Source organism: Gymnoscopelus braueri (assembly GCF_963280865.1).
Source record: "Gymnoscopelus braueri genome assembly, chromosome: 9".
NCBI lineage: Eukaryota > Metazoa > Chordata > Actinopteri > Myctophiformes > Myctophidae > Gymnoscopelus > Gymnoscopelus braueri.
Window position 1 is genome coordinate 31,706,324 of NC_137610.1, and position 15,601 is coordinate 31,721,924.

At 41.4% G+C, this 15,601-nt stretch overlaps 2 protein-coding genes across 4 annotated transcripts in view; one reads left to right on the forward strand and one right to left on the reverse strand.

Annotated features, from left to right (window-relative positions):
- The window catches only part of LOC308092587 (carbohydrate sulfotransferase 8-like), a 75,545-nt gene extending 66,420 nt beyond the window's left edge, over positions 1-9,125 (forward strand). For both annotated transcript variants that reach the window (XM_080438585.1, XM_080438586.1), the window contains exons 3-4: positions 3,538-3,578; positions 5,831-9,125. In XM_080438585.1, the coding sequence (XP_080294711.1) occupies positions 3,538-3,578; positions 5,831-6,904 (1,115 nt within the window). In that variant the 3' untranslated portion in view covers positions 6,905-9,125. The remainder of the gene's footprint in view (positions 1-3,537; positions 3,579-5,830) is intronic.
- A 4,080-nt stretch (positions 9,126-13,205) lies between these two features.
- On the reverse strand, positions 13,206-14,562 carry LOC308091438 (enolase-like; the record flags this gene model as incomplete). Of its 2 annotated transcripts, XM_080437056.1 has the most annotated exons (2): positions 13,206-14,261; positions 14,382-14,562. In XM_080437056.1, the coding sequence occupies 2 exons, from the start codon at positions 14,560-14,562 to the stop codon at positions 13,264-13,266; spliced, it is 1,179 nt and encodes a 392-aa protein (XP_080293182.1). In that variant the 3' UTR covers positions 13,206-13,263. The 2 variants fall into 2 exon arrangements, with proteins under 2 accessions (XP_080293182.1, XP_080293181.1); XM_080437055.1 differs by having other exon boundaries at positions 13,206-14,562.
- Between the last annotated feature and the right edge of the window lie 1,039 nt (positions 14,563-15,601).

Below are 15,601 nucleotides of genomic sequence, written 5' to 3' on the forward strand. Positions count from 1 at the left end.
TAAAATGGTAGTGGTAATAAGTGTTGTTTTGAAAGGTTTCACTTCATGATGTTTGTCTGTTGGATTGTAGTTGACAGCTGAACCACAATTTGAAACAACTGGGAAAATAGGAACTGCATTGAAAAGAAAATGGACTTATCCTTTATAGCAGTGTGCAATACCAGCTTTGACAAGGTCATGCTGAAGCTATGCAGTCAAGGTGTATCACATACCAGCTTTGAGTTATGACTTACTACACTCTCTGTCACATCCCACGTTTATAAACACATCAGTGAAGCTGCCCTTGAAATGACTAGCAAATATCAAATGGTCTGTAAGCAATAATATACGAGTTAGTAGACACGGCAAACTGTGAGAACTTGGCCCTGTAGTGTTGTGTGGCTGTAGGCATGAGGGGAGGGATAGACATTAGTTATCAGATAATACTGATAATGCAAAGCTTTGCTTGCACAGAATAAGCATAAACTAATCAAAGCTTCCGGATGTTCATTTGTTGTTACCTTTGGCTAGGGCTGGGCAATTAACCGAAAATATATCGAAACCGATATTTAGAACCAATAACCAATTTTTGTTTTCTTATAGGCCTACTGTATATCAAAGAATTGCCAGGAAAACATGTGAATAGATTTTCTATAATCAACTAAATCGATTAGTCTAATTAAACACTTAAAGGAGAATACCGGACAAATTAAGTCTTGTCTTTGATGTCTCGTTACTTACCGACCGACGTGAAAAGTGGCGTTCTTTTTTTCCATAGATTCCCGTGTCGTCATTTTTTAAACCCCCTCCGTTGTCAGAATGGGAGCGCGTGGGTCAGCGAGATTCGTCTATTATAACCGAGGCAAAGTTGTTTTTCTCTCTACTCCTTTTCTCTACTTTTTCTCTACTCTCTCTTTTTTTCGACCCACGCGCTCCCATTCTGACAACGGAGGGGGTTTAAAAAATGACGACACGGGAATCTATGGAAAAAAAGAACGCCACTTTTCACGTCGGTCGGTAAGTAACGAGACATCAAAGACAAGACTTAATTTGTCCGGTATTCTCCTTTAACCTTATATTATACTTTATTGTACAATGGTGGCATACACAAATTGTGAAAATAGCCGATCTACAAGCTCACAACGTGTTGCATCATGAGAGCTTGTAGATATGCTATTTTCGCTATTGTTTTTTATAGTCGTTCATTAATCGCAATTGAGTCAAACGTTTGATAATCGTGATATTGATTTGATTACATTTTCTAATTAAATTCATTAAAAAAATCCATTTTTTTGCATTAAATGGGGAGCTTTAAGATTGTGTTCCTTAAGAATATAGGGCTATTGATATGAATGGGTTGTCAAATTTTGGCTCAGAAACCATTGGAACCATTCTTTCTGGACATTAAAAAGGGTGCATCAAAAATCTGGTCATTAGAATAAAAGGGAGCATTAAGTAATTCAGCTTAAAAAAACATAGACATCTGTGTCTCAGCATACATCTACCTCAACATAGAAACCCCAGGGTTTTCATGTTTCCCTTCATCCCTTTTTTCAGAAATCAACTAGTCAAACTAAATTTGCATGCAGCTGCTGAGTGTTGCAATTAATCATGTTGAGGGTTTGACTGATAATGCAATTCAGCCACAAATGAAGAGGGACTGTGAAATGGACTGAACAGAGTGTAGATCAGAGGGTAGATTGTAGTGTAGATTTGGCTGATGCAGCGCTTATGGATATTTCTGCTCTATAATGATTGCTGTCCTTGTTTTTGCATTGTCATCTAATTTTTACTTTATTTTTCAAGAACAATCCCACATGGAATTTCTTGGCATCAAAAATAGCAGCAGTCATTCTCAATTACTTACTATGGTACAGTAGACACAAAGCGATTAAAGCATTCAGATTTTCTGTATTTACCTGACACGCTCATCTGGAGTTATTTAGAGTTATTTGGAAAGGGTGCACCATATGAGGCTTATGGTTTATGTGCTGGGTATGGTACCAGAGTCATGGGAAAGGGTACTGGCCATGTAGGAAAACCATTATAGTACAGGATGTGTCATTTATTAACCCCCCTGGACTCCACATGATCATTCTCTATCCCCTATCCTTCTCTCTCTCTCTCTCTCTCTCTCTCTCTCTCTCTCTCTCTCTCTCTCTCTCTCTCTCTCTCTCTCTCTCTCTCTCTCTCTCTCTCTGTGTGTGTGTGTGTCTGTCTCACATTCGAACAAAGCCACACACACACACACACGCACGCACGCACGCACGCACGCACGCACGCACGCACGCACGCACGCACGCACGCACGCACGCACACACACACACACACACACACACACACACACACACACACACACACACACACACACACACACACACACACACACACACACACACACACACACACACACACACACACACACACACACACACACACCTGGCCTCTCTATCAAAACCTAATCTTGGGCCCTCTCTTGGCAACTCCATCTGTAATGCACACCATCTCTCCTCCAGCCTTTGGGGCGGGTTGCCTCACCAGAATATTTTCAGCCTGGCTGGACAAAGTTGTTTTCCTCCCACCCCGGACTTTATGCAGTGAACAGTGGCGCCATTACATCTGCTGTGCAGATAAATGTCAATGGCAGCGGATAATTCGTAAAATAATCACGGGTTTCGGGTGTAGTTCACACAGCAGCTGTGGAAGTTGAGAAGGTTACTGTTAAAGAGTTTCCTTCCAGCAGGAGATATCCATCATTTGAAAACAAAAACAAAAAAGACAAACACTTATTCTTAGAATATTGACTGATTGATTTTGATGTCACAGGATCAGAGCAAGTTATGGGCACGTTTGTGGAGACAAAAACGATTACTCTTTTTCCGAGAGATATCTTTGAAGATATTGATCGATGAACTTAAGATCATGTTTTTTGGTTAGTCCAGCATCATGAATCATATGTTTTTATTAGAGCTGTGTACTGCTGTGGAGGTGGATACAGCCTGACCCAAATGTCCAGGTTGTGTGTCAGTGGTATTAAGGTTGAGCGGGTACAGTAAGCTCTTATATTCGGCATTCGCCTCTGTGTGTGTGTGTGTGTGTGTGTGTGTGTGTGTGTGTGTGTGTGTGTGTGTGTGTGTGTGTGTGTGTGTGTGTGTGTGTGCGTGCGTGCGTGCGTGCGTGCGTGCGTGCGTGCGTGCGTGCGTGCGTGCGTGCGTGCGTGCGTGCGTGCATATAATCTTGTATGCTAGCAGGCCAAGGACCTCAATTCCTGAATATAATTTGTAGAGAAAGAGGTTGATAGTTTAATCCAAAGACCCTCATTTAATATATATATAAAGTCTTAATTAATTAATGTTTTGGTGAAAAAAGTTCTGCATCATGTCGCTCGACAAGAAAGACTTTTTCAGCTGAAAGAAATGTTGGTGCGATTCACATAATGTTTCATCTTGACTTCTGACATCATTCCTTTTTCACAGACTATTTCACATTTGCTTTAATACTGTTTATCTCCTTTGAAGAAATATCTCAACAGCTATTTTTATTCTATTTGCCCTCCAGGAGCCAAGTTCATGGTGGGTCCACGGTGGCCAATTCAAAAGGTAAGAAAAACTGATGCCTTCCGCGCTTGTGTGTATGCGCATGTGTGTGTGCGTGCATGCGTAAATTCATGTGTGTGTGTGTGTGTGTGTGTGCGTGCATGCGTAAATTCATGTGTGTGTGTGCATGCTTGTATGTGTGCATGTGTACAGTATGTGTGCATGTGATGATTGTCAGTCTGAGTTTACCTTTGAGCTGGCATGAGAAGCTTTTCCATCATGGAAAATAAAGATCTAGTGCCATCTTGTGGAATGTTTAGTATATTGCACTTGATTCCACTCTAAGCTGTACACTACAATGTGTGATTTGGGCTTATTGATCTGCAATAACTAGAAACCAAAGAACCAGTAACTATCTGTGCTGTTTGGGAATAGTGGCCCAAACCAGTTGGTAGGCTATGCACACAGTATAAAAAAACAGGCAAGAAAAGATCTTAGTGTTTTTAATCTGTAATGTTACCAAGACCCTTACAGAGATGTTTCTTGGACAGTAGATAAGAGTGGTGTTTCTGGCCATCCAGGCACCCTCATCAAAAAATAAATTACACCATTTTGTTTTTAGAATTATAAGCAAAAGCAGGTGTCAGTATCATCTCAATGTCATGGTAAGTATCATGTCAGTATCAAGGCAGTATCATGGTCAGTATCATGTCAGTGAAATATTTTATATTTATATTTTTTACAGCAATATATAATTGCTGTGGTTAAAGAATTGCTACCCCCCACCCCAAGAAAATAAGGGGAAAAAAAGAAATTAATATTTGCTAATATAATAATAAGGCCAAACTGGAGTTATTCCGGGCTACAGTTATTAAATTGATGGTAAAATGGTAATTTACCATTTCAATTGATTATTAAACTGCCTAAGATCACATGAATAACACATTTGGTTCATTAAAAATGTAATACTTGTTTTTACAAGTGAACAATTTAGCATTTGAAAAATGTACTGTATGAAGGTGGAAAGTAATTGCTTTTGCTGTGTGTGTGTGTGTGTGTGTGTGTGTGTGTGTGTGTGTGTGTGTGTGTGTGTGTGTGTGTGTGTGTGCTTTTGTGCGTGTGTGCGTGTCTGTCTGTCTGTCTGTCTGTCTGTCTGTCAGTTTCTGCGTGTCTGTCCGTAACTAATCTTGTATACTTCTAGGATGATCAGCGTCATATTTATTGTGCTCAGTGATAGCAGGCCAAGGACCTCAATTCCCAAATATATTTACTTATCGGTCAATTACAACTATGTATGTCCTTTTAGTGAATTAATAATTGCAGTGCAATCATCCCTCCAGGCTATGGTATATGTGGGCACCTGCCCCTCCAGCTTATGGGATCTATACTACTACCTACCTAGCCAATTTCCTAGCCAATTTCAATGCAATTCATCAACCTGACCACATACCTCAAAACCCCCAATCACAAGTCTTAATGTCCGTGGACATTCAACTCAGTTTAGAGAGTTTAGAGTGCTGACACTCTGCAAAGCTTGCGCCAAAACTAATTTAGCCTAATACAGTGCCATCCTGAAATCACAGATATGTACAGTTGCTGAACAGGCATGCTGAATTTGAATGTTTTGGGCGATATGATCAGGAGGACATCTCTTCTGAATTTAACATTAAATATGCAGGTGTATGGGTTGAGACGCCAATCTGTCTCTTTTCTCTCTCTCTATTTCCATCTCATGCAGAGTGTCACACACAAACACAGGTCTGATGTCTCACTCCTGAGACTATGGTAGAATGGTCTGCCACCTTTTAGATAGCTCTAATCCTAAATGCCATTACTTTTCAGTGTAATGTACAATTGACTGTCACCTTGTATATCCCCCATGTCAATGTCATTACAGTGCTTACTTCCTCCCGCGAAGGACTCGCAAAGTGACGTGTCGTGGGCCTTTGAAACCCGAGCACTTGTCAAATCACAACCTTTGTTTGACTGCTGATACAAACAAAATGTACACATGGCATTAATAATCAGGACTTAACAGAGACATTTGAATGACAGCAATCAGACAGACAGATGGCTAGAAGTAGACAATTTGTGTGAGAGAGCGGGTGGAAGACAGTAGGGACGATGTAATGATATGCCACGCTTCTGTTTCATGGCTCTGCATAGTAATTTCATTGGCTTTGCATACATACATTATTTTTATTATTATTATAGGGCATTGAAATAACGTTATAGTTATTAAGTTATTGTTTTTTTTTAAAAATCAAACACAGTTTATTTAACAACTGACTCCAAGTACTCTCGTTGGGTTTTAGGACACAGGTAATGCAGCAGTGGAGGACCTCAGTCCAGGCCAAGCTGAAGGCAGTCTAAAACAAGAGAACCCAGTCTCCAACCACGGCCTCCATCAAACTTCTTACTACTCTCCTCCACCCTCTGAAGACCAAGCCGTCAGCCCCAAACAGCCGGTCACCAAACGCCACAGGAAACTGCTACTGAAGACCAACTCTGCAACGTCTACTGCCCCTGCTGGTGAGGAGGAGCAACAGCAGCAGCGTTTGTCCAATACACAGGAGTCCCGTCGTCAGCTGCTAAGGGAGGTCTGCGCCAAGTACCAGCCTGGCGTGACCGAGCAGAGCGTCTCACGCCGGCAGGTGTCTCGGATCTATGTGGAGGACCACTCCAGGTTGCTGTACTGCGAGGTGCCAAAGGCTGGATGCTCCAACTGGAAGAGGGTGCTCATGGTGCTGGGTGGGAGTGCCGTCTCCACACGGGGCATCCCTCATGACGCAGCCCACTATGCCAACCACCTCAGCCGCCTGGAGGGCTACGATAGCTCAGGCATTGCAGAGAGGATCCAATCTTACACCAAGGTGCTGTTCGTGCGGGAGCCCTTTGAGCGGCTGGTGTCTGCATTCCGCGACAAGTTTGAGAGCCCCAACTCCTACTACCACCCTGTGTTTGGACGGCCGATCATTTCAAGATACCGCGCCAACGCCACACAGACTGCCTTGCGCACAGGCACCGGAGTCACATTTCGGGAGTTTGTCCAGTACCTGCTAGATGTGCGTCGACCCGTGGGGATGGACATACACTGGGAGCCAGTCAGCCAGCTCTGTAACCCATGCCTCCTTCGCTACAACTTCATTGGAAAGTTTGAGAACCTCGAGGAAGAGGCCAACTTTCTGCTTCGGAAGATCGGAGCGCCGAGCAACCTCACCTTCCCCGACTTCAAGGACAGGAACCCACATGCGGAAAGGACTTCCTCCAAAATCACCCAGAGGTACTTTGCACAGTTGAACTCCACAGAGCGGCAGAAGGCTTATGATTTTTATTATATGGACTATCTGATGTTTAATTACCCCAAGCCCTTCAAGGACCTTTATTAAAATGACGTGGTTCTGCCAGGTCAAGATTCCCTCACTTTATGGACTGCGTGAAGAGATTTTTTCTGTGGGTTTTAAATACACTCTTCTGGCACATTTTCAATATGACAAATTCATGCTTAATCAAATGTGTGGAATTTCACTGGACCATGGAGAAAACTCTTTCTTGGGTATAACCAAATACCAAAAAGGTGATTCAGACGTTTTTGTATGTCATGGAACTCTTGATGTTTGTTATTTGAAAGATCACATTAGGCCACCCTATAGCAGCCTTCAACTAATCTATTTAACTGAAATACCATAGCGCCTACAGTTTGAAATGTATTATTTAGTGACTTCTATGAAGTTAAATATACATTGACTCAACATTACGGTAATTGTGTCAAGCGTATGAACAGTGCCACCTGAAGATGCTTGTTAATTTGTAAATTATGGTCATTATTATATAAGAATTATAAGAGATAGAAGCAAAGTTCTATGGAATATAATGGTCTGCTCTTTCGCAGTTTCATGTGATTGTAAAATTCCTGGCTGAAAATTAAATCAAAACTGCCTTATGGGGAATTAAGTTTTCTTGCACTTCCAATGGGACACATGGTTTCAGAACCAATGACTAAGTGGAAACATATGTTCAAAATATATGAACATTATATCCTAGCCTTAACACTGCCATTTCACCCGATGCATTTATGTTAGTTGTTTTAAAACATGTGCTGTGATTATAAATAAATATATGAACCTTTTACTTATGACACAACTGTCTGTGTATATTCCTCTTGAAACAAAAATGTTAAGAGTTTTGTTCCAAAATGAAACCATTTGAAGAACTTAACTGTTCATATCATGCAATGCAGATACAGCAAAAGGAAACAAACTTGGGTTTGTTTTCTAATACATCCAAGTCAGTAAATATACGTATTTACAATTTTCTGCCCATTATTTTATACTTTTCAATACATTAAAAAAGGCACTTCTTCAGTGTTTTTATACAAATGCATTCCTGAATGCATTATTTTATCACTGATTCTTATTCAAAATGCTATACTGTAGTTACATTTGGATTCATAGCAGTCACCTCATGCTATAATGAAGCCTATTACTGTAAGAGTCAGACAATATCTATGCTATATCTAGGCTATGTCTAACACTTTTTCTTGAAGGTAAATATTTCAATATGGATTGTATACAGTAATAAACTGTGAAGATGTGGAGTTCAAGTTGTGAGTTCAAGTCCCCCAACCTCAACGAAACGTGAGTTTTGAGAGCCAATAGCTTGAATACAGCTCATGATATTCTTCTTTGCCATGTCATACTGGGGGAACAACATTTTTGGAGTTGAAATAGACAGTCTGGAGGTGTTGGCAGAGAGGAGGGTGAGGAAAAGGCTGAACATTATCCACTATCTCATCCCCTCTGATGATCTGGTGATGATAAGAAACACAGCCACAACTTGGCACAAACATCGCTCATGGGTCTGGACTTTGAACAGGCTACTTTTCACTCTTTTACTTTGCATACAATTTGTACATTTTGCATAGTCATTCCATTATTGACCCAGATTATGACCACTAGGGGCCCTGCCCTACTGTGTGCATGCGCTATCTATAGGGTGCTGCAGAGAGCACATGCCCCCATTCACATCAACAGGGCTACAGTGGAAAGTGAGCAGGTTCAGGTTCCCCGCCCTGGGTTCACGTCAGCGAGGTCCAGAGCTGGTCACATCATGTGGGCATCATTGTTAAGGTGGCTAGACAATGGCCAGCTGCTTGGTATGGAAGATTCTCTACTCACGACCCAAGCCATGGCTCTACGGAGGGTGATTAAAACAGCACAGCACATCACCGGGACTGAGCTGCCAGCCTGAGACCTTTACACCCAGACGGTAACGGAGTGAACATGCTGTCATACTGGCTTTCTCAATTACCATCAACAAAAGTTCAGGGGCAAAATAATGAAAGAGTTGGCATCCACCTGCCTTATATGGCCAGCTCTACACTGCCTTCTCCAGGAAAAGGAGAATGAGCAGCTTGAACGTTTTTATTGTGGGTGATTATGGTCCAGAGCAAGTGGGTACACTTTTTACTCATATACAGTGGGAGAATGTGAGGCCACTGAAGGGGAGGACACCTTACAGTGCTGGACACTGCATCAAGAGTCAGTTTGGGATAGAGGTGATGTTTTTTTTCCCCCAGGAGACCTTAGGTCAGTGAGGCAGTTATTATACTGGACTAATTAGGACTAATTAATGTAGATGTTTCACTACATTGATACAGGGAAGGTTAACCCAATTAAAATGCCCCCACATGGGGTTACTCTCCATCTCCAGCAGATACTGTATTAACCGTATGAGACTGCAATCTGCAAGCCACAACACACTGCTGTGTGTGTGTGTGTGTGTGTGTGTGTGTGTGTGTGTGTGTGTGTGTGTGTGTGTGTGTGTGTGTGTGTGTGTGTGTGTGTGTGTGTGTGTGTTATAAGATACGTAATAATATAATTATATTGATTATATTATAATATGAAGTATATGAGGCCTGGTTACGCATAGTTCCTTTCCTGGTGAAATAAATTACAATACCAAGAGCAGATTGCTTGTTTTTTTGTTTTGTTTTTTATTAGAGAGCAGCTGTGTCCTGTTTTCAGTTGAATGAATAATTAATGCAGTAATTAAAATTAGATAAAGTCAATAGTGATATAGCAAGAAAACAAATGCTTGAAAAAGGCTTATATAAATAAGCACACTGGATCAGTGATTTCATTTTATTTCATTATTTAGTATTATCATTAGGCCTGCAATGTTCACTGTGTCCACAGAAGGGCTACTGAGACTGTGGAATGAAAGCGGACTTTGCTCAGGCTCACAACCAAACCTTTAATGGCTTTAATAATGCTATTCATGGTAAACACATAGGAATGTCGAACACTATATTACTTGGATAATAGCTACAATATGAACATTATATGGGGAGGCTAATGATATTATTAATATTTTAAAACAATATTTATAATTAAGGGCTATTTATGATAAGAAAATAACTTTGCACAGAAGACTATATTGACAGTACCAAGTGCCAATATTAGGCTCAGTGTGTGGAGGTTTGTGCTCATAATAGTTGAATAATAACTATACAAATTATGAGGGAAGGCTAATAATATGAATATATTAAAGCAATATTTATGCATAAGTAAGAGCTGTTTATGATATGTAGGAAATGGATTTTCACAGAAAACAATATATTGACTGCCAATATTATGCATAGGAAGCACCATAAATGACAGCACCATGGAAGCACCATAGAGGACAAGGAAGCACCATAAATGAAGGCACCATAGGAAGCGCCATAGAAGACAGGGAAGCACCATAGGAAGCACCATAGAAGTCAGGGAAGCACCATAGGAAGCACCATAGATGACAGGGAAGCACCATAGATGACATGGTGGAGGTTCTTCCTTGGCCTATTGTGAGTGTGCGTTAAAGGTTTCTCACCGATCAGTCCAGCGGTGCTTGTGGCATTTCGGGCCCCTCCTGAGGCGGACTGACAGTGTACTTTACCAGGACAATGCCCGCTGGGCCCATCAATAATGGGCTGGTGGTCGGCCCGTTAATATTTTTTTAAATATTTTATTTCATTCATCATTCTTCCCTACTGATGAATGAAAACCTTTCAAAATAGGCTATAGCCTACTGCATGTTGGGTACATACAAATAAATCAATTTCCTATACTTAATAAGTTGATACATTTAAATTGATGTGTTATTGTATTAATACATTCATTATGTATTATGACATGCATTGCCAAGGGCATACACTGGTCACTGAGCGGCATTTGTATGGTAAAGTAAAGTATGGATCGCAAACCACTGAGCAGAGCTGCCAAGCGTAAACTAGGCAAGATGATCGAGTGCTTGTTATTTTGATTCAATGTGAAGCATGTATTTAATATTTCCTGTCTAATCCAATTCCAAACTATCTATATTTTGTCAATCTTGTAAGAGGTGCTATCTGTTCAACCATTATTAATTATATCTAAGTAAAACATATTACATACTGATGAAAGGCAGGCTCTGTCTCCGTCAATTAGAACACTAGGCCTACTTCTCGTGTCTATAAGGTTGTGAGTTTAAGGTTAACATATCACAATTTGAGAGCAGACGGTGGCTCGGTATATCAGAACATTACTTCATGTCTCTGGGGGTGTGAGTTCAAGCCCAACTTTCACCTGTCTTTATGTACTGCATAAAGTGTGAAAGTCAAAATGAACCTCAAGTTAAAGGTAGGGTAAGTGATATTTTTGGGTTAAAACAAAAAGTATTTTGTTAAAAGGTTAAAGCACTATATTCTGATAGTAATCATTGCTATAGAGTGTTAGTTCAGTAACAGGAGTCTCCCCGTCTCTCCAGCTCTTTATTAAACAGAAAATAAATTTTCCGGTAGGTGTCAAAATCTCAGCCAATCAGGAGAAAGTACCCATTTTTAAGCTTCATTTTTATAGTGTTCCAGTTCCAATTTTGCCTGCTCATTTCTTAGTGTCATCACTTCCAATTTCACTTGTTTAATCTATATCCTGATTGAGTTCTCTATCCTGATTGGATAAAATTGGAAATGAAACTGAAACTGAAACGAAAATGCATTTTCTGTTTTATAAAGAGCTGGAGAGACAAGGAGACTCCTTTTACTGAACAAACACTCTATAGCAATGAGTACTATCAGAATATAGAGCTATTTAACACTTATTTTAACCAAAGAAAATCACTTACCCTACCTTTAACACAGTAGCACAGTGAAATACAACATTACTTCATTCATGTCTCCAAGGTTGTGAGTTCAAACCCCACTTACTCATACGAAGTGCAGTCTTTAGAGCCAACTCCAGGTGGAACAATTGAAAAAGCTCACAATGTCAGTATAGACTATAGAGTCTTAGGTAACTGTTCTTTATGGTGTCTTTAAATATTAGTGGCATCAATACTATTTTGTTTTTATTGTAGCTACACAACTATTCTTGTTTATATAGATGCAACTTGTTTTCTTAAAATATTAGTGCCATTAATACATAGGCTATCTGTAACCGTTCAGTTGGGTGAGGATGTTCTTTCCATAAACCCCAACCTTACCTCTCTGTAAACATCCGGGAGAGACATGGCCTCTCCCTGACCCCATCCTCTGGGTTTGTGATCCAGTATATTAGGATGGCTTGGGACTTGAACCTGCCAGATAATTTTGCAGAGGTCACGATTAAGCTGACCTCACACACTGCACCAACAGTACCTGCACAGTTCACACTCTAGACAGGTTCTCCTAGTGCTCTTGAAGTGTTCTTCTACAGTATATACTAGCTTTCAAAACTGTAAAAGTATGTACCTAGAAAGTAAAAAAAAAAAGGATGTTGTAAAACATAATCGAATCATGTGGATCTTGGGATCCACATGTGAGCAGCGTGGCTCCAATGTGGATTTCATGTGGCCAGCCTGGGATCTATCAATCTATGACGTATGACTCAGAACTTTGGCAAGGTTTCTGCCTGATCCAAGCCCCATTGAAGTATATATATATATATATCAAATTATTAGCTTACCTATAAATAATAGGTAGGTATATATATATATATATATATATATATATATAAATAATAGGTAGGTATATATATATGTATATATATATATATATATATATATATATATATATATATATATATATATACCTACCTATTATTTATAGGTAAGCTAATAATTTGATGACCGGCAGACTGGTAGGCAACGGTTCCGGTAGGGGACACAAAGGAGACTCTTTGTGTCTCCTATCGGAACCACTGCCGGTCATCAAATTATTGGCTTAGGAATGCGACAAAAACAAAACAATATCCATGAATTCAAGTCTCCATGGGGTGACTAATCGATATAAAAAAAAGTAATTTTGGGGGTGAACTATCCCTTTAACTGTTGATGTTTTTTATAGGTTCTCTCATGTCATGTTTTTTTCTTTCCCAAATTATATTGTTTATTACATACTGTAGTATGTCTACCAATGCTTACAGCAACACATTCTGCTCAAGGCAGCTCTGTAGCCTACTTACAGAAGCTCTGCACTTAAATACTTGGAGAGAACCAATAACACTATAAAGTAAAAGAAAGCTCTCTCAGTTACACAGACACAAATGGGCTGCACTGTGGTGCACCGTGCACGAGAACATAGAAACATAGTTCTCCACTACTGCCTGTGTTGTGCCAGTGTCACAAACCACAGGCTTGGACCTTGGATTTTTAGTTGCGTTCCATCTTCTTTCTGAAAAGAGTGGGCATATACTGTATGTGTGGGATTGTTTATGAGTAGTGAAAACACAAAGGCCCAAGGAGGAAGACCAGCTCAGATAGGGTGCCTGTAGTTCTGGCCAGCGAAGCGTGCATCATTGCCAAGTTCCTCTTCAATCCTTAGCAGCTGGTTGTACTTGGCCAAGCGCTCAGATCGGCAAGGTGCACCTGTCTTGATTTGTCCAGTGCAGAGTCCAACCGCCAGGTCAGCAATGAAGGTGTCCTCTGTCTCTCCAGAGCGGTGGCTCACCATCACGCCCCAGCCATTGCTTTGGGCCATCTTGCATGCCTGTAGGGACTCTGTGACAGAGCCAATCTGGTTGACCTTGAGGAGCAGGCAGTTGCAGGCCTTGTCGGCCACACCCTTGGCAATGCGCTTGGGGTTGGTGACTGTGAGGTCGTCACCCACCACCTGGATACTGGTGCTGGCTGTGAATTTGGACCATGCCTCCCAGTCATCTTGGTCAAAGGGATCCTCAATTGACACCACAGGGTAATCATTGACAAAGCTCCTGTAGAGGTCGGCCAGCTGGTCGGGGGTAATGTAACGGTATGGGTTATCAGGGGACTTGAAGTCCAGGTCGTACTTGCCACCCTTGTAGAACTCAGAGGCGGCCACGTCCATGCCAATTACGATCTTGTCAGTGTAACCAGCCTTGGCGATGGCATCCTTCAGCAGCTCCAGTGCTTCCTTGTTCTCCAGAATGTTGGGGGCGAAGCCACCCTCATCTCCTACATTGGTGGCATCTTGGCCGTACTTCTCCTTGATGACATTCTTCAGGTTATGGTAGACCTCTGCACCAATACGCAAAGCCTCCTTGAAGCTGCTGGCTCCCACTGGTAGGATCATGAACTCCTGCATAGCCAGCTTGTTGCCAGCATGGGAGCCACCATTGATGACGTTGAAAGCAGGGACGGGGAGGATGACGTTGGAGTTACCAGCAAGGTCAGCAATGTGTCGGTAGAGAGGCACACCCTTCTCTGCTGCACCAGCCTTGCACACAGCCAGGGAAACACCCAGGATGGCATTAGCGCCAAACTTGGACTTGTTCTCTGTGCCGTCCATGTCGAGCATCAGCCTGTCAACCTTCTCCTGCTCCAAGACATTGATGTTCTGGCTAACCAGTGCAGGTGCAATTGTTTTATTGATATGCTCAACAGCTTTTGAGACACCTTTGCCCATGTAGCATGTCTTGTCATTGTCACGGAGCTCCAGTGCCTCATAAATGCCTGTAGAGGCACCGCTGGGCACTGCAGCCCTAAATAGACCCTTTTCGGTGTACAGATCGACCTCCACTGTGGGATTGCCACGGGAGTCTAAGATCTGACGTGCGTGGATCTTCAGGATGGACATGGTTTTAGAGATCTTTCAGCTAACTATGAGTAATGACAGTTCAGTTCTTAGTCTCTCATGCGGGAGGGCAGTTAAGGAGCTTGTGACAGTCCCAGCTGATGATTATGTCCCTGACGATGACATCATGGTGATGACGTCAGTCTGTTGTCGAAATAATTAATACCATATTGTCATCAAAACATGTCATAAGCTATGTGGTAATATTGTATTCTATTATTACCACATAACATAGTATATTTATTTATTATATCTTTTGCCCTCTGTATCACATATAAACAAACAAACAAACAAACAAACAAACACACACGCAAACACACACAAACACACACACACACACACACACACACACACACACACACACACACACACACACACACACACACACACACACACACACACACACACACACACACACACACACACACACACACACACACACACACACTATGTCACAGTATTACGGCATATGTGCTGTTTTGTTTATTTTAGGGATTTTTCCTTTCAAGAAACCATTCATGCATTAAAATAGTATATATAAAAAAAGAAACCTTGTGAATTTGTTTCATGTTTTGGATTGATGCAGCAACTCGTACAATTATTTCTAATTTTCTTTTTTGTGCTTCCTTTTTTCATGGTGACTAAACCCATACCATAATTGTAATCAGGAGTCGTGACACATTGACTCAGTCTCTGATGTGATTGTGTGTCTTCTAACATTTGTGTCCACAGATACTGGCCTCGGCCTAAATCAAGTCTGAAGTCACCCAGTAGGCTACTGTCTGTCACCTTTTCATCCACAGTCATCTCCTTGCCTAGAGGGAACACTGAACGAACCCCCCATCCTGTTCCCTTCTTCCCTTTGTCTCATCAGGCCTCAGCCACCCCCCAGCCCCAGGCTCAATGTCGGGGGGGGGCATCAGCTCTTCCTGACCCCTCTCCACCCTTCACACATACATAGGCTACATGTACACATGTCACACGAAACACACATGCATCTTAAGGCTGCAATTATTGTCTCCACTACTACTAGACATGTATT